General features: G+C 41.2%; 1 protein-coding gene across 1 annotated transcript; it reads right to left on the bottom strand.

The window, feature by feature from the left end:
- Positions 1-970: 970 nt before the first annotated feature.
- Positions 971-4,364, bottom strand: avpr1aa (arginine vasopressin receptor 1Aa). Its single transcript, XM_056386203.1, has 2 exons — positions 3,273-4,364; positions 971-2,639 (listed from the first exon to the last, which is right to left on the bottom strand). The coding sequence occupies exons 1-2, from the start codon at positions 4,219-4,221 to the stop codon at positions 2,356-2,358; spliced, it is 1,233 nt and encodes a 410-aa protein (XP_056242178.1). The 5' UTR covers positions 4,222-4,364; the 3' UTR covers positions 971-2,355.
- Between the last annotated feature and the right edge of the window lie 15,248 nt (positions 4,365-19,612).

Below are 19,612 nucleotides of genomic sequence, written 5' to 3'. Positions count from 1 at the left end.
TAATAACTCAATTTGATAATATGATTATGAAATATCAAATGAAATGATGTTGGAGTCTAATAGACAGTCAAAGTGCCAAATTACAACAAGCCCCCTCATCTATGAAGTGGAGGTGAATGAAATTTTGTCCGTTGTGCTGAAAAATAACATGTAAAAAAAAAAAAAAAATTTCCAGGAAAACCGTCAGTTACTCTGCAGTTCTTCAGCTCTCTGTAACCAATTTTCTTTGGATCTAGTTTCTCCTAAAGAAAAGTGTCCCTGTGAAAACCGTCGACTGTGTACTTTGTAGATCGTCCAGGGCAACAGAGACGTTGTTTCTATAGAGACGTTGGTTGCTGTTAAAAAAAATAGTTTGGGAAATACACTTATTCACTGTCAGGCTGAGAGTTCAGACTCATGACGGCATGGTAAATATGATGCTTCAGCCAGCGGCCAGTTAGCTAACGTAAAGAAAAGTCCACCTACTAACAAACCTCGATAGTTAACACCTTATGCCTCATTTTTTAAAAATCTGTAACTGGAATTGAACAATTTGTTTTTTTATGTTATTTATCAATGCTGGAAGAAATAATCGAGAAAACTTTCTTTTTTGTTTGGTAATGTGCATAATCTGGCCCTTTAATGTAACAATGAAATTACTTTAATCCAACAACACACTCTACTCACAATTTACACTCATTTACATTATGAGATGTTGATATACATTCTGTGGGGGGGGGGGGGGGCAACTTGTTTAGAAGCCCCTCATTAACAACACTGTTGCCCTTTTCACAATATTTTCAATTGAAAGCCCGTACTGTTGCACAATCCCAGATCTTGGCAGATTTTTAGTGCTTAAATTGGCTGCAGATATAAGTGTAAATTTGTTCAACTCTCAGGAAAAATAACACCGGAGAAATTGCTGTGGCTGTGTAGCAACTGCATGAAGCAGCAAAATCTGTGGCTGAGAAAGCAGGAGACAAAGCCAGTGTAGTGTTCAGTACATTAATACATATATTTCGACATATATTTCTGGCATATTTTGATTCTTTTCAATGTGCACAAATCATTACAGACAGGTAGACTTCATGTTAAACATATTTACATATATTACTCCTATTTACACATATTCAAGTGCCTTTTATGTACAAATATACTCTACAGTCAGAAATAGAAATATCTTGATGCATTTTCCTCTGGAGTTCTCAGGGTGGTCTGAGATACATGTCGGTGCTGTACATCACATTAATGTGCAGGAAATTTGTTTTTGTCTGGAGTGCAAATGAAGCCAAAACACAACCACCACCACCCCCCCCCCCCCCAAAGTGGTGCAGGATGTTAGAAAAAAAAAAAAAATCAGGAAGTGTGTTGTTGACGTGGTGTGTGTGGAATGTGTGAGCTTCTCCCCAACATTTTGTGAAAGCAGTGGGAGGGGTCTATGGGTCGGTAGGTATATAGACTCCATCTGTGTCCAATCTCATTTCACAAAAAAAAACCCCAGCAGCCGCTACACACCCATCTGTGTGTATGTGTGTGTGAAGGTCCTGCTATTTACCATATGTTGTTGCTTTGTTTTCCTGAAAGGTCAAAGGTTTAAGCCATTTTTTCTTTTACACAACCCTCTAAAAATCTGGTTCAGAGAAAAACAACAACATAGGAGGCTGATGGCAAAGGATGAGGTGTCTGCCTCAGTTACTTGAAGACCTGCGGTCTGGAAGAGCGTTTACCACCACCACACACCGCCTGGCTGCTATACCTAACTTTTATCTTTGCAACCACTCTCACAGGAAAAGGTGTCCGGCAGCACTTCAGGGAGGCATAACCACCAGTGAAAGCACCAGTTTTCCTGGAAAAGTGCTTTCTCTTAAAAGCGTAAAAAGAATTCATGTTGGGGCTCCAAAAAATTCTCCTTGACTACTTGAGGCTGTCAGAGTTTTACAACTAAATTCAACAAAAGTATGTAAAACATACCTGTCAGCATCTTGGACTTTTACCAACAACTGTGGGGCTATAAAAACACAATGAATTATATGTACACTTCTCAATTTCTCTTCCTTTCCTGATGCTTTTTCTTGTTTTTTCACTGGTTAAAATTGGAAAAGAACATGTTTGTACACAGAATCCAGCAAGAAGAAACAGGAAATCTCCACATTTCCTGATTTGCCACTATTACAAATTCTACTTCCTCACTCTGCTTAATTTTTTCCTTGTAAACTTCTTGGTCTGCTTTATGGGTTTGGAGTGTGGGGAACATTTTCAGTGACTGTCAGTCATATCCAAAGTTAAGATGAGCTCATACTGTTTGTGTACCTTGGTGCCACTGCCGGACATGTGTTCACCCCCGGCCCCTGTAAACAGAGTCGTCTAGCTGTGTGTTTACTCCGTCTGAATGGAGGACTTGGGAGAATTGTCCAGCTCCCTCCAGTTGCCGGTGCTGCCCGTAGGGCTCCGGTTGGTCATCTTAGTCAGCAGTGTCGTTCTGCGGATGCTGCTGTCCGAGTCCTCCTTCTTGAAGCCAGTGTTCGTTTTGTGCCAGCAGGAGAAGCAGTGCACAAAATCCTGGAGGAGATGACCACTGAAGATCATGTATATCCACGGGTTGCAGCAGCTGTTGAGACTGGCAAGGAGCGCAGACAGAGTCACTGCTGTGTTCTCAGAATCTAGAGAACAGAGGGAGGAAAGGGGAAAGGGATGATTAATCTGCAAAACATCTGGTCCAGGCTGGGCTGCAGAAAATGCCTGACTAAGTTAATTCATCTGGTGTTGTGATGTTATTCATAGGAGAGAAAAAAAGTTAAATTAACAAGTTCAAAAAGTTTCTTACAAATGTAAATGTTTCTGTTGCAAATTTATTTCAAGACCAATATCCTGATGTTAGTAATAATCTGATGATAGTAATAATCTGCCTGGTGGGCACGGTGACTCTGTAGCCCCCCCCCCCCCCCCCCCCCCCCCAATTAACGTTGAACAAGGAACTTTAATCTTGGAAGGCTCACAGCAGTCCACTCTGCTTTTTCAAATATATGGAGTGGCTCGTGGACAAAAAAACTTGTCTAAATAATTATAATAATTTTAGTTTTATTCAAATGTACCTTCCACTTATATTATTATTTTTTTGTATGCCAGAATAAATCCGTGCGTAAAGTCTGTGCGCACTTGGATCTGCGCACTGCGGGAGCACAAGCGAACACAGTGCTGATCTGTGGTTTTATATCACACGGTTCCTACAGCTAGAAGTGTTTTACATTAAGTCATGATTAATACATTTCTAGATTCATTTCTTCAGCACTCACCAACCCACTGGAAGTTCTCATCCCACACGGACCACATCTGCACTATGAAAAACGGCGCCCAGCAAACAATGTAAGCCAGAACTATGACAAAAGTCATTTTAACAGTCCTCAGTTTGGCTCTTGATATAGTTGTGACGCTGCTGACTGAATTCTTCCCAATCAGCCCGTTCTTGCTCGCAGCACCAGCAGTCGTTTTCCTTTTCTTGTATTTGATATTTTTCCATATGCTGTGGCAGATGAAGCCGTAGCACGTGACAAGAATTACCACGGGCAAGAGGAAGATGCCCACGGTTATCCAGGTGATGTACGCCTTGGCGCCCCATGGCTCGATGAAGTGCGCCCAGCAATCGTAGACTTCCGAGCCGTTCTTGATCTCGCTCAGGGAGAAGATGAAGTACTGCGGCGTGCTGAGCAGCAAGCTGCACATCCACGTGGAGATGATCATGATGTAGGAGCGCTGGGTGGGCTGCTGGAGGGTTTTCAGCGGGTGGCAGATGGCTATGTAACGGTCCAGAGTCATCATCACCATCATGTAGGTGGACGCAAACATCCCCATCACCTGGAGGTGCTTCACAATCCTGCAAAGAAAGTCTGGACCGTAGAAGCGGAACGTGATCTCCCAGCAGAGCTGCGGCAGCACCTGGAAGAAGGCGACCACCAGGTCAGCCAGGCTGAGGTGTTTGATGAAAAGGTGCATCCGCGACATCTTCTTCTTGGTGTTGTACATCGCCAGCAGGACGCTCACGTTCCCAATCACAGCGACCACGAAGGTGATGCTCAGGACCATGATCTCGATTTGGGCCACCTCCTCGTTTCTCGCAAACGGATCGGATCCGTTCGGGTGGACGGTGCTGTTCCCAGGAGTTCCCATCGTTAGGTCACGAGTGGGACCGAAGACCAAAGACAGGTTCCCCCCGCTCAGCAGCAGCGCGTAATCAGGAGTGTGCATGGCACTGCCCCTCTGTGCGCCCTAGCAGATACAGTGCCAGAGGGGCTGTGAAGTGCCTCTCCAATCCGTATAAGGAGCTACCTGATGCTCTCAGAGAGGAGCCCGCTGCTCTCTGACTTGTGGCTGCTGTCGGGGTTTTTTAAACTCGAATCAAATTTCAGACAGCGTGTGCGTAAAGTGAATACACTGCAAAAAATATATATATATATTTGGCGCTGGCATGAGCCCTGACACTGATTTCTCCTCAAAGTTTTCAATTAACAAACAAAATTACATTTTGAAGTTTTCAGTACCAATTAATTCTTTTTTGAAGATACATTTTCTTGAGATTGCTCCCACATTAGAACCTTATAGGATAAGTATTTTTTGCAGTGCACAGTCAAGCCCTTCCCTACTGTGTACGTAACCACCACATCGACAGTTTCTCCCACTCATAGCTCGGACCACATGTTGAGAAAGCACATATGTGTGGATTGAAAAAGTCACTCAAAACAAAAACAATTGCAAAATTTCCAAGGGAGTAAGTTGAGCAACACGCAGTCCGAACGAGCAGCTCATAAATAGTTAAAGCAATAGTCACACTTTACAATGTTTCCAGTCAAATGCTGGTTGAATTCAGTGGCATCCCTTTGTTGTTCACAAACGGAAAACATTTTTTTTTTCTAATGTGGCTTTTGATTTAATGACCTGCATTTACTTCAATAGCAATGCATTGACCAACACACAGGAATGTTGTTTGCCTTCACCTCAGCAGAGTGAGGCCTCTGACAGGCAGTGATGAATTGTATAAACCTGTTTATCTGAAGTGGTTTGCTGGAAGAATCACGCGGCTTGATTTATTCAGGTTGGTTCAGTGTTTCCTATTTGAAGTCACGTTTCAAACTGTGGCACGGTCAAGCTGCAGGGAACTAGCCTGATGTGCCATGTGGTTCTGCCAGTTTTATTGTTTTTGTCTCTAACCAATCTCACTTTTAGCATTAAATTTAATTGCATAAAATGGAATTTGAGAGTCTTTACGAACAACAAACATATTTTTAGCAAATTTATTGTTCACAGGATTTTTCTTCTCATTTACTTCTGGCCATGCAGTTTTGGTTTTCAGATATCCACCTCTCAGGTTTCAGCATCCTCTCCGCTACAATGGAAGTGGACAGAGTTTGGTCAGCAGTGCTCACAGCATTGAGGATCACATTTAAAATATTCATTAGTAACATGTCTTTCCAAAATAAAATGTCTCCGTTATTGTCACTGTCGACAGTTTTTAACTGTTTCAAAAGGAAGACATGGGTCCTTATGAAAACTGTTCTTCTTTTTTAAATGTAACTTTTCAGTGTTTCGAGTACCACAAATAAAAAAAAAAAAGATTCCTTTGACCCTGATCGTATTGCTGTGGAAGCAAAAAATCTCAGAGTCAAATAAAAAACAGAATCCACTGACATGCAACAAATCTTTGTTTCAAAAGTTCACTAAAAACTCCATTCTCAGTGTTTGTTTGCTAGAGATTTCAAGTTTCCACATCATACTTATGTAACTTTATTGTGTTGGACTGCAACTGGCTCAAAATCATGTCGATTTGCACGTCATCGAGACTCTGATTGAAGATAAGCACTTCAGTGAGTCCATCAGTGAGCACGGAGACAATTTCCCCCATTAGCAGATGAATGTGAAAACGGCCTTCCAGTGTCAAACAGCATACATCATTCCGCACAGCGAAGGTCAAACATTCAAGTCAATTAACAAAAGCAAAACATGTTTCCGTGTTTAACATTGAACATTTTAACTTGACATCACTAACTATCCTGCATCTTCCGCTGTGTTTCCTCCGTCTCTCTCTCTCTCTCTCATCTGCCCTGGTTAGAAGATCCCTCCAGTCTCCGCTCTTGCACACTTGACTTGCAGTTCTCTGCCTCAGCATCTTTAGTGACACCGCCTCAGTTTCCAGGTGACCTGTAACAATGTCAATTGCTTATTAGAGTTTCCATTGCGAAAGCACACGGTGGCCGACTGGCCGTGGGTATCTTGCTACTATTCAGGTCATCTGACCCATGTGCTGATAGTGAGGATAGTTATCTTTATTGTGTTCACATTGCATTCACCGTCCAGATGTGCTGTGTTTCATTTCCGATGGCCCTTGCAGTGAGCGGTGCAAACTAGGGCCTGCTTCCTAAAAATTTCCTGCTGGTTGGTTGAACTGGCTCTGAGCTATAATGAAGTTTTCTCAATTATCCCTGTGTCAGTCTCTGCTAATGTTCCTATCAGAACCACAGAAAGGGAAATTTCTAATGCCTTGGGCCTTGACTAGCTAACCAATCTCCTCCCATGGGAGCCCTGTTATGTGTCTTGATTTTCTACTCCCAATCCACTTTGTTACAGTCATTTATTCTTGGGGGGTCGGGGGCGGGGGGGGGGGGGGGGGGGGGGGGGGGGGTGTTCAAGGACAGAAGAGCGGATGTCTCCCTTCACGCTGGACTGAACTACGTTTACTCTCATCTCCTGTTTTTGAAGATGTTCACCGGAGACGTCTTGTGCTGTTATTACAGCTCCAGGCTTGGTTTGTTTCATCAGTGGCTTCAGAACATGAAGACTCTGTTCGCCCATCCTCAGTTGTGAATCGTGTGTCTGGGCCCGGGAATCATGGGAATGCATGTTGTGTCTCCAGTAGCTGGAACAGTCAGTCTGAATCATTTCCGTGATGTTTCCCCTTTTACTCACAGACTTAAGGTTTTGTAAGAGCTGCTCAGTCTCTCTGGGAACATTGGAGGTTTTTTTTCTTTTTTGTCCTCTGGGATGTAAAATCGTGTTATGGAGATTTTTCTTTTATAATACAGAAGGTCTTTCTTGCACGACTTAAATTTGTTATCAGGAAGGCTCTGTGAATATCAAAACATCTTCATCGCACTTTTTAATTTTTACCTTGACAGTTGCTCCTCAGATCTCATTAATTGCTAATTTACTGTGTGGGCACAGAAGTAGAATACATTTTCTCTCATTCCTCCAGTTGATGGAATATATCATCAAGAATGAGAATGAAATTCAGAACAGTTTCTAAAACTTGAACATTACATTTGAGGACTTTGTATATTGTTTATGTCACTGCTATATGTAAGCTGAGGCACGAGAAGAATGTCCGCTCTTAACAAACTGCATACTATAAATGCTTTCCTTTCTCTGTCTGGCTTGTATCTTTGACACCTAATGAATACCCTTCAGTTCATGTCTTTCCTTATGTGATATATGCTGTGTCTTTGAAACAGACTGACATCCAGATGGAGTACTGGAAAACATGTTTGTTAAAAAAGAAAAAGTCTAAAAAGAAACTGTGAAGGTCAGTGGCCTGCACCTCCTGATGCAGAGAGAGTTATCTCTGTATTTCTTTATACAGTATTCATAAAAGTACAGTACACATCTGTTTGTCTCCTGGACGACTGGAGTCCTACGAAGATCACGTCAAACAAAACATTTAATTATCTGTCTGCTTTATGGCTAAAGTTATGAGGAGGAACAGGACCTCTGCAGAGGCTGCCTGTAATACACTGATTATGTAAGTTCATATATGTGGGTTTGCATGTTCTCCTTTGGCATTGGGTAAACACCGCATTCAGGTTTATAATCGTGAAAATCCGTACCAAGTACGCATGAGTTATGCAACCTGGATCTATGAAGATGATATAATGAAAACCTCAGTGCAGCTGCTCTTGTATGTTTGAATTTGAAAGACAGTACTGGCCCGCAAAGACCACAGTTGAACCAAGAACAGAACAGAGCGCACGGACGTATGCAACAGTTTTTAAATTACTTCAGTGTATAGTAGTAGTAGTTTCTTTTATAAAAATGAAAGAAACTACTAATACATATTTGTGGACCTAAAGGGTGAAGGGTGAAGCATTTGAAAAGGATATTGAAGAGGTAAATGTGGGTCGTAATAAGCCGGCCTATGGGCTTGATTCTTACAGGACAGTCTCCGAGTGACATGATAATGCTTATGAACACAGCAAGCTCCATGAATAAATGATTTTCCAAATTTAGAGTGGAAGTACTTGACTGGCTTGCACAGAGCCCTGACTTCAACCTCAGCCTCCACCTTCAAGCCACTAGGCCTTTCTCACCCAACACCAGCTGCTGACCTCACTGATGCTCTTGTGGCTGAATAGGAGCAAATCCCTGCAGCCAGGTGGTATGTTGTAATGTTTGGGTCTTTCATATTGAAATGAGGACAGTTTAAAAACCATTTCAATGTGATCACAAGCTCATGGACAAGCTAAACAGACACACACTAAATCACAAAACACACTATACTGAACTAAACCTTCAAATATGAACACAGAACTGAATCAAACCTTCTGTCACACAATGCTGTTTGTATCTGAGGTCAGTGTAGAAAAAATGTACATCTAAAAGTGAAAATCCTTCACTTAATATTTGCTATTGTTAGACGTTTGTGTCCACTTGCTGTATGAACTTACAAAGACCTGACAGAGTTGCCATTTGGTCTTTCTACTGCAATTTAATGCAAGTCATTTCACTATAGCAGTCATTTTATTTTCTTTTCATAACAAGGTAACGATATTGTCATTTTGTTTTCCAACCTTCTTAACATAAAACCAACTGAGATGTGATCCTATATCGCAGGAGAAATTAACAGTGTGTAATGGGAACCTTTCAGCGGGTCTTATCACATTATTGTGAATGGTAATATTGTTACTTTGATATGAAATCACTCATTAATCCACAGAAAAAGAAAATATGGGAGTTTTTTTTTTTTCTTTCAGAGTTATAGATACAAAAATAGCCAGGCTGAACCTAAAAGTTCCTACTTTCTCAATGAGCCATTCAGATGTTAGAGACCATTTTCCTCAGCTGGAGGCGGACTTCAGATCCACTTGTCCCGCTTAATGAACAACTGCTCCGCTCTCATGTGGACATGAGAGCCTGATAGGATCATGATCATGATCTCATGCAAACCCGGGCCATTAACCTCACATTTCAATGCATTTTGGTTTCTTGCACAATCCATTGCTTTATGAGAGGGCTATAATATCTAATATACAGGACACAATATTGATATGCAGTATTTTTGTAAACTTCTTTTATTTGCATTTTTCCAAAGTAATCTCTTAATGATTTGCAATTTAATAATAATAATAATAATTATTATTATTATTATTATATAATCAAATAAATGTGTATAAAATAAAGACAGATGACAAATCCTCAATTAACATAAAAAATGCAGATGCTTTCATGCACAGCTTTAAACAGATGAAAATCTTATGCTTTGGCCTTCACGGCCACAGGAACTCATTCCAGCTGAACACCAGTGGGAGATCTGGTGTTAGATGGTGTTCACCACCCATCACTACCATCAAAACACTTAATGAGCATGGAATAATGTCCCCCCCTCACTTGGAGAATCTATGCCAGGACAGATTGAACTTGTTCTGGAGAACTGTGGTGGTCCAACACCTTACTAAAACACTTAATGTTGGTCTATTCTGTAATTTGTCACCCATGTGTATATCATAAATGTCCTTTAATCACTAGTGTTAATTGTATGTATGTATGTGTGTTTTTGTTGTTGTTTTGTTTTGTTTTGTTTTGTTTTTTTCTTCAGCATGTTTCCTAGAATATACAGACTGGTTGAGATATAACAGGTGACATGTGGCTCTTCACTTCCCTGCCACTGTCTTAAAGGGGCTATTTGTTAATTTCTCTGCTGAAAAACATGTTTTTTTGCCGAGAGCAGGTGACTGTGGCTTGACAAGAGCTCCGGCCATAGTTATGTTTACAAGAGGTTATAATATGCCCTCTGAACAGCGATACGTCTTCAGGGGAGTGACAGGATGGGCCAGTGCTAGCTGGTTAGCGTGCTAGATAGAGTCTGTGATAGAGAGAAGAGAAATTAAATTGGCATTGAAATAGCAATGTTTCTTCTAGAATAGTAAGTAAACAGCTGTTAATGCTAAAGTTGGCTATACAGCAATAGCAAAACTTACAAATATCACACTTTAACCTGTGGTACTTGTAGGCAAATTGTGTGTGATCTCATCAATCTTCAGTAGATCTCTCAGGGAGTTAAAGATTGATGGGGACACAAGCGGTTGTAAGTCTGTTTCCGAGGCCTTAAATAAAAAGTCAGCACTGCAGCCATTAAATATTTCTGCTTCTGACACTGAACGCGGCATTATGAGACTGACATTAAAAACTGGATGATGCCCTATAAGAAATCTGGTATATGAAATAAAAATAGCAAAGCCAAACTTAATCTTAGTCTTAAAGGGAAAACAGAATCACTACTGTGCCTGTCAAGTCTGTATTTTCTATTTAAATACCAATTGGAAAATGTGGCCAAGGCTGCTGAAGAGACAGAGAGGAAACAAGACATGAAACATTACCAAACTGTGGAGTGTGTTCACATTACACATGTATATATAGCCCTCTCTCCAAAAGGTTTATCTTATGTCAGATGTAGTTCACAAGGGCATCACCCATGTGGCAAACTCAAGTACTTAATCTGATTCACTGTCACAATAAAGACATATCAGTAATCTAGATTGATTGCACGTTCAAGTGTGTCTGATTAATTGCCTGATATATTGTACTTGACCCACAGCCACAGTTAATACAGTAGACAGTATAAGAGAGCGTTTTGTGTGGCTGTGGGGTCATTTGCACTTTTATCTTCATGAACATCTGTTTTGAGGCACGATCACGTTGTTTCTCTGCGTGAATGAAACTACCAATATATTTCCCTGGAAAATGCTTTGAAACCGCTGCCGCTGTCAGTATCAGTCAAAAAAAACGAAGCTGTCTGAAGACTGAGAGGTCTTCCTTGAACAAAGAGACTCTGACATCATTCAAAGGGGAAGAAACAAAACCTTGATCTTTGAAGCTAAATGTGAGAAAAAAAAAAATTTCAGCAACAACCTGAGGCCTCACAGTCTTTTCCCGATTGCGTAATTTTGCAATCGTGGTTATGATCCGTGTTAGAAAACCCTTCATCGAGCACTTGATGTGAGGCTTTTGAAAAGGGATATGCATGCACCACTGATGAGAAACTTCAGTTCCAACATAAACAGCAAAAGCAAAGCTGGGTTATTTATATGAAGATAGATTAGCCGAGTGGAAATTCTACAGGCGTGTGTGGGTGAGTCTTTGGTGCAGATGTGCACGCATGTGGTGGTTCCTGTGTGTGTGTGTGTGTGTGTGTGTGCTTGTGCGCTTGTGTGCATGAGCGTCCTGCAATCAAGATCTTATGGGAAACTCAAAGGCATCGACACGACTCATCATCTATCAGGAGAGTAGACGGCAATGTTCTCACTGCAGTTTCTTTGAATCCGCACACTGTGACCCAATAACATCAACCCTCTGGGGGAGAATCAAGGTCTTGCTCTGATCCCCTCCATTAATTTAGCACGGAGGCAACTGGACTGTGGAGTAGATTTATATATATAAAAAAATGTCTAAATAGCAAATTGTTGTTGTTTTATAATTTAAATATTCTTATCCTGTCACCTCCTCGCTCTTATTTGTTTGCTTTTCTGAGAGTCAGAAACATGTTTGCTGCCGTCTATGACTAAGTGAAAATGTTTTTGCCTGAAGGGATTCATTAATTTATTAATGAAAGACACATACATTCAGCCACATTTAAGCCTATGCGGTTGTATGTTTGATAAATAAAAATAGATTTGGGATGAAGCTTCATAAAACATCTCTGCCTTTGTTTACGTTCTCACCATCACTATCTTTAGAATACAGATGGGTCCATGCATCCCACACAATTAAAGTACACACGCACACATTGTGGTGTACATTGTTGTTGTAACACCAGTGCAGACATCAGCGGTGGTTTCAATTAACTTTTAATTCAAGTGCTGCAGGAAGTAATGTTTTTATAAAAATTGGGAAAATAGAAATTAAATAACAATACCATTTTCTCTATTATCTTATCTTTGTTTTGGCCAGCCTCCATAGAAATAACATATGTTACCATTAAAGCCGCGTTTCCACCACAGGAACTTTCCCCAGGAACCAGGAACCTTTTGAGGAACTATGTGTGTTTCCACCACAGGAACCAAGGTCTAAATTTAGTTTTGGGGCAATTGATCGACTCCCAAAAAAGTACCTCGTCGAGGGGTGGTACTTTCCAAAGGTTCAGTAACCTCGGGGGGTGTGGTCAGCAGTGCTGAACATTTCTGACTGGTCGAATACTTGCTGCATTTTATTTCACCCACCATGTTCAAAAGTCCGAAGCGACTGAGCGAGCGAACACATTTTCCACACCGAGGGAGAAGGTTAAAAAACTGAAACAGGACTTCAAGAAAATAAAGGACCACAACAACTGGAGTGGCTAGGATCACCACCCGTCACGTATAATAATGAATTGTCTCATATTAGAAAATAAAATGCTGCGTCCAGTATTGAATGAATATAGGACACAGTTTGTCCCGTATTTTCATCTATGTTATGTCCTCAAAGTGCTGTGAATAATGTCATGTCAAGTAATAATTTAACATAATCTTCCCGGGACTTTAGGCTGCGGTGGAAACGCAGACAACAATGGGCCACAGGAACCTTTTAGTTCCTGAAGAAAACTTTTTGGTCGAAACGCGGCTTAGGTAAATTTCAGCTTCAGTCTAAACTGAATCCCATCTCTCTCTCTCTGGTGACACACAGTAGCTTCCTGCCTTCAGTCTGCGGCAGCTCAGAGGAAAACCAGGAAAATTTGGGTTCAGGCCAGGACAGAACAAAATAGTGACCCCAGAAGTCAGGGCACAGGGGACTGGTGATTATTTTCTTTTAGACACCCCTGCATGCAATTCTTGAGGTTATTCAGTAACTGGGTCTTTGACAGATTCCAAAGGCCAGGAGGTGAAATAAATCTCTGGCCACTGTAATGAGCCTATAAATCTATACATTTGTAAAAGCAATGAAAAAAATTCTGCAGCAATATAACCCAGCAAAAATATGACCTGTCACCATAAAACATAAGTTATAGTATTTGTGTACATTTAGTTGGCGGCCTCGGTTACAAATTTCAAGTATCGTGGACTGTGCTACTCAAAACAGGATGCTTGTAATTCCACTCTGACTCTAAAGCTAAATGAGATTTTACATTTCTGCTTTATTTTATTTCCATGTTACACAGACTCAAACGGTGCTGGTGACTTATATCCTTCCTTGTTGATGCCCTGTTGAGAGGGCTGAGGGGCAAACAGAAATAGACGTGTGTGGGTTTGGGGCCACTTCTCTGCTAATGGCACACGAAGTACTCCAGCTTGGCCTTTTACCCAATTACAGCCCTCGTTCTCTTTTCTCCTCTCTCTTACTGTGTGTGATTAACTCACTGTGTTGTCGACCGCACGCCATCCATGCAAGCTGAGGTAAATATTAGACTGGTTGTGTGTACCAACAGAATGTTCATACACGAGTGTTTATATATACATGAGGTTCAGCTCATATGGAACAAATCATGGCTTGAATACTGTGAAAGATGTTGTCAAAAGCTGGAGGAGTCCTATGTGGAGTTGTTGACTTTCGGAAATGTTAACTGGGTTGTTTTTATTTTTTGGTGACCACGGCAGGATTGTAGCCTCCTGGTAAGAAAGAGAATACCCTTACTCACACCACAAGTGTTACATACAATATCTTAGGGCTAAACTTCCATTGCAGATTTTTCTGAATAGATGAGCCCCCTGAAAAATGTATCTCCTCACCAACAACCGCCAGCTAAATGTAAAAGCCAAATGAATGTTCCTTTACACTTATAAGGAAATTTTTCCAGCATAGACTGTATATAGAGATGGATGTGGCCTCTGTGAGTGGGCTGCTTTGCCGTCACCGACTTGGCAGCGCCTGACTCCGCCTAACTCCCGGCTAATCCAAAAGTGGGCAAAGAGGTGGGGCGTGTGTGGAGGCGAGACTTCGGTGCATGCCGGTTTGTGGCAAGCACACGCTCACCAACCTGTCTCTCAAAGTCCTTGGTGGCTCACCTTATTGCGTGCGTACAACATGGGCTTAGTCCACACCGCACTGGAGATGGGTTCGGCCCTTTGCTGCATGTCATCCCCTCTCTCTCCCCCTGACTTTCCTGTCTGTCTTTCACTATGCAATTAGAATAAAGTCAAAAAATGTCCCAAATAAAAAGCTAAAAAAAAGAGAAAATGTGTGATGTTGACACAGACACTATGCTTGTGTTTTTCTACAGTCTTTCCAAAGGCAAAAGAGAAAAACAATCCACTGAGTGACTGAAGTTATCCTCATTTGGTCTTTATACATCTGTTCAACAGATGAGACAGTCGAATTTCAGCAGCCCATAAGTTGAAAAACACCCACAGGACCTTTGATGACTCTGTTAGAGCTCGGTGATGAGTTGCTTTAATTCACTGGCTCAGCTGTTAACCACAATTTAAATTTGGAATCTGATTTGATTTTAAATATCACAAGCCTGTACCTCACTGGCCTGTAACATTCAGTGATCGGACTGTATTCTGGAGCAAAGACAAGTCTTCAGCCTACAGAGTTCCTGACCAGCAATGGCGCTTTTCTTCTGCCAGTAAACACAAGACTAATACGGTTTTTGTATTGAACTACTGATTTATACTCAGACGTGCTTTCCAATGCAGAATACAAAGCAGAGCAGTGATTTCTGTGAAATTGTAAACATGCTGGTGAGAGGTTGACTGGACCCAGGCTGGTCTAAGGGAATGAAAAAACAGCCACTGTGCCCCCAGTGACTCTGCTTTCCGTCAAAGATGACCCCGAGATCCGGTTCACAGAGGAAACTGCTTCATATTCACACTCAACATTGTCCTCAGAGGAAAATAAGAAGCAACATGTACACAGCACTGTTAAGGAATATAATCATGCCCTTAGGAGGAATAAGTTATTGGGATAACATGACTAAGAAGCTCTGGCAAGGCAGAAATGTTGTACCTTTATTCATTAAAAGGTATGAATGCGGAATGGGTGGGGGGGGCAGTGTTATTGTCAAGTTGGGGTTGGGGCATTGTTGTTGTGAAGTAGTTACAGAGCGGGATCGATGGCTGTGTAAAACGGAGAGCTAGCTTAAACCACACACAGAGACGGCAATAATTCCCGCTTTGTTTGGTGCTGTGTAAACAACCAAAACCAGCACAATGAGGAGTCCTCTTAATAACAATGTTGCAGGATCGCTGCAAAAAAGAGGCTACGGTCTACAGCTATGCTAGCTGCTCTGTGAGGCTCTGGCTAAATGCTAAAATCAGCATGGTAACATGCTCACAATGTCATTGGTGTCACATTAAATCTGCTGAATAAAGAGATCACTACATGCACAGTTTATTTTTGCACTTTCACATCCTTGTTCTCTGCCAGCAGAGATGCCGACACAAGGAAAAACCAGACAAGAACCAACCTTTTCTTTTTTTTTTTCTGTTTTCTACACCAATTTTCTTTTTTCCCCTCAACATGAGGTGGCCGTTCAGTGTGAGAGTAGATAGGACTGAGACAGTGAAATTCAAGACAGATTCAGCTCTCTGAGTCAAAATGAAGATTGGTGATTTGCCAGATAACCACACTGAAGTCCTCTGAGCCGTCTCGAGCAGGCACGACATTACCTCAGCCCAGCAGCTTTAACGTTATTGCTTTGTCTCACGCCACAGGCCTCGGCTATCAGAGAAAATATGTGGGATCTCTGATGGAGTTGTTCCTTTGTAGTGTCTGCCATTTAGATCTGCAGCAGCTTGGCTCACTGCTGGATCAGTAGGCATTTCAGAGACTGCCAGGGGAGTTTGAAAATTTCTCTCCTTCGCTCCGTCTCACCACCGCACTGATCCTTGCCAAAATTATTCCTGCAGACTGTAGCCTGTGAGCCGTGGCTGCCATTTGGCCCCTTGACATTGTGTGCCTGGAGATTCCCAAAAAATGATAATGAAAAGCTGATGAGATGCGTGTCATGCCAAATGGTAAGCTGATCTGTAAGACCGTGCGAAGACTTGATCTTGTGGGAGAGCTCATAAAGTAGAAGGACAGCAAAAGAAAAACAATCTCTAATGAATTCTTGATTACTAAGTGGTCAGGGTACGCTTAAAAAAATTGATAATTATTGCAGGAAATATATTTTTCTTTGACCTTATCTCTCCATGTGACTCCTGTTCTTGCTGCTTTTAAACTTTTTCTAAGAACACATTAAACAGACCCATAACCTTTGCAATAACAACTTTACATGAAACCCGAGATTCTATGATATCTACTCTGCTTATTTTGAACCACCTAAATGTTTATTAGGTGCTGATAAATCTGTGTAACAGGTACTAAGTGAACCCATCGCTACTGATATATTGTCTGTGTCTGTGTAACCCCTACTTACCAAGTGTCTGTGAGTGGTTTAAGAGTCGCAAAATGGTGGGCCCCTCCAGCTCGGCAACTGTTAAATTAAATCTAAAGGGTTCATCAAGGATCTGTCTGAGTCATGATCAGATAGCACCATAAATCTGTGTGAGCTATGAATGCTGCTTTCTCCTGAGGTGGAAAAATGATAAATTAAATAGATTTGAAGCACTTACATTCGATCAGGAAGCTGGAGGAGTGATGTTATCATCTCATCCTGCCTACTTTTTAATCTCTATGTACAGTATAATTTGATATAAAAATGTTTTTTTTTTTGTGCTTTTTGGCTTGTGTGTCTTGCACATGCAATGTTGATATCTTGCAAATGCTGAAAGGTGCCCATTCTTTCAGATTAAAGTCACCATTAACTGAGCATTACAAGGTGTGCTTTTGCATGAGCTCACTGCCAGTGAGGAATACATCTGTCACTGCACGGACCAGCTCCCCAGTGTTGACTGAAGGGTCTAGACAGGACTCTGAGCTCTACCGTCCTTCTCTCTCTCCTCTCAGCGTGGTTTTCTTTCAGGGTCTTGCAGGCGATGTCACAAGGCTGTCTGCTGATAAGAGATTTATTTTTTTAAAGGGGGGGGGGGGGATTAGGTTTGGTTTGTCCGTTTAGCTTGTATCTGGTCAAACCTCTGCTCAGTATCAGGTTTGATATATGTTGTTGGCTTAACCCTTATATTGTTGACCCAAGTGTCACAGTGCACATTATATATGATGATGATGATGATGATGAAGATTTATGTAATGCAGATAGGCATGCTATAGATACCATTTAAGCAAACACGCACAACCTGACCTAAGAACCTTCATACATGGGTACACAAGCAGTCAATGCGCCGTCCTTTGTGGCCTCTTTACACCCAGGCAATATCATGGTCGTGGATTCAGCTCAAATCAGAAATCCGGGCTAATTTATTGAACTAATGCATTATTATTGCTAGTATTCTGTGGTTCAAAAATAAGCTTGCCAAATTTTAAATGTATGCAATTCAAACACAATCTGGCTGCTGGCACTAAGCTTCCCCTTTGCCTATCATGCCGACACAGGCAGCTCCACTTCAACAGAGCTGACATGGAGTGGCTCCTTGTCTTGTCTCAGCCGACAGGATGTGTTTCTTCTGGAGGCCTTTTATCATGTTTGTCTCGACATTCCAGACCCAAACAACATGGCATGGAGGCAGAACTGAGCACGTTGTAAATTGTGGATCTGCACCTGTATTTCTACAGACAGATACATTGATTGAAATAAAATATACACACATATATACTGTATGTCTATAGATATCTATAGATTTAAATAGCTTATTTAACGGCGTTGCTGTCACTGAACTGTTGAGGGGTATTTCTATCACAGTTTTTGGCCCTTGGCTCATTAATATTTCCACCTTTGGTTAACCTGTTACTGCACTTCCATAAAGTTAGGGGACAGATTAAAAAAACAGGCCGGTCAAAATCAATGCAGCAGTTGATTTGTTTTAGAAATGCAGCATGTCTTTTTAATTCAAATTTTGTGGCATATTTATTATTATTATTGTGTTGTTGTTTGTTTTATGTCTGAAACTTCAAGTAAGTTTGGCCTCAGACCATTTTTTTCTAATCCATTAGATTGCAAGCCAGAACACCAGCAATGGCTAATTTAAGAAATTGATTGATAAAAATGCACCTGGAATTTGATTTGTTACTGTTCACATATGTGACACTGTGGCACATGAATGATTTACTGAACTGGTGTCATACTGCACATTGTAGGCAAAATCCCTAAAGAGGAAATGCTTCTGTGGGTAACTGTTGCCATGATGAAGATCTATTTTAGCACCGGGCACTGTCCGACTGATTCTTGAATTTCTGTGTCCGACCTTCGCTCTCAACAGAAACTGAGTCCTAAAACGAGCCATCAGGACATCCGTAACTTTGTGATGTCACAACAATGCAGTCACCGCTCTCAGCCATGCCGCAAGTCCAGCCCACCCACATGTGACCTTTATACTCCATGGCCTCAGTTTTTAAGGAAGTCTTTCAGGTAAAACTCCAAGCCAAGACATTTACTTGAGCAGCTTTCTCACACTTGACAAAGTTCCCTCCAAATCCACACTGGACAATATAAACATGCTATGTTGCAATCCTAGTAAATAATAAACTGACTGAAACTTGTGTGTTGCTTTGTTCAGATAAAACAGTGGGATTTCAGATGATTTTAGTCCAGGACTCACATTCCTGACGTTAGACAACGTGCTTTCGACTTAATCGAAGGTCAGACAAGTCAGCTGTGTGGCTCCTTGTGCTGACTAATCTAATCTATTTTCCCCAGCAAAAACACTCACTTTTTTCATTGTAATTTTCCAAAGTACACATAATTGTCATGCCAATACATGATTGCTGTTTATGTTCACGTGTCTGGAGTCATGGGGATTGACTGTTATCCAGTGAAAAGCAACAACTTTACGCTCCCAAAAGCAATCAGTCCTCATGACATCTGGCTGTTAGTTATTCTTTGTCAGACAAACAAAACAAAACTCTTGTCACATTGATGCATACATCTCTGTGGATTAGCTGTAGTATGTCACTGCCCACATGCTGCATGACGTGCTGTTGGCAGAGTTTCTCTCTGGAGGAAATCATGAATGAGATAAACAATTAATGCAGGAGTTGATTGCGTATTTCGACTTGATGACTTGAAGCAGAGGTGTTAGATCATTTTCCTAGCTCATTACTTCACACATGACCTGTTTCATTGGATTTTAATATAATATATATTTACCCGTGTCTGTGTTTACTTTGTCCTTTAGTACATCAATTTATGTCCATGCCACAGCCTGTTATTCAATACACTCTTTCAGTATTTACCTAAATATAATATGGGTGATGCATTTGGAACAAATTGGTGTTATATTATATTATATTATGTTGTATGTGTTATTGCCAGATACTAAAGCATATGAGTAAGAGGCAAACAAACGAGAAGAAAGAAGTAATAATTTTACTTGAAATACGAGTGGAGATAGCCCTACCGTTGTTTGTG

The sequence above is a fragment of the Seriola aureovittata genome, chromosome 10 (genome assembly GCF_021018895.1).
Source record: "Seriola aureovittata isolate HTS-2021-v1 ecotype China chromosome 10, ASM2101889v1, whole genome shotgun sequence".
Taxonomy (NCBI): Eukaryota; Metazoa; Chordata; class Actinopteri; order Carangiformes; family Carangidae; genus Seriola; species Seriola aureovittata.
Note: the sequence above shows the minus strand (reverse complement) of the source record. Positions and strands in the feature narration are given on the sequence as shown.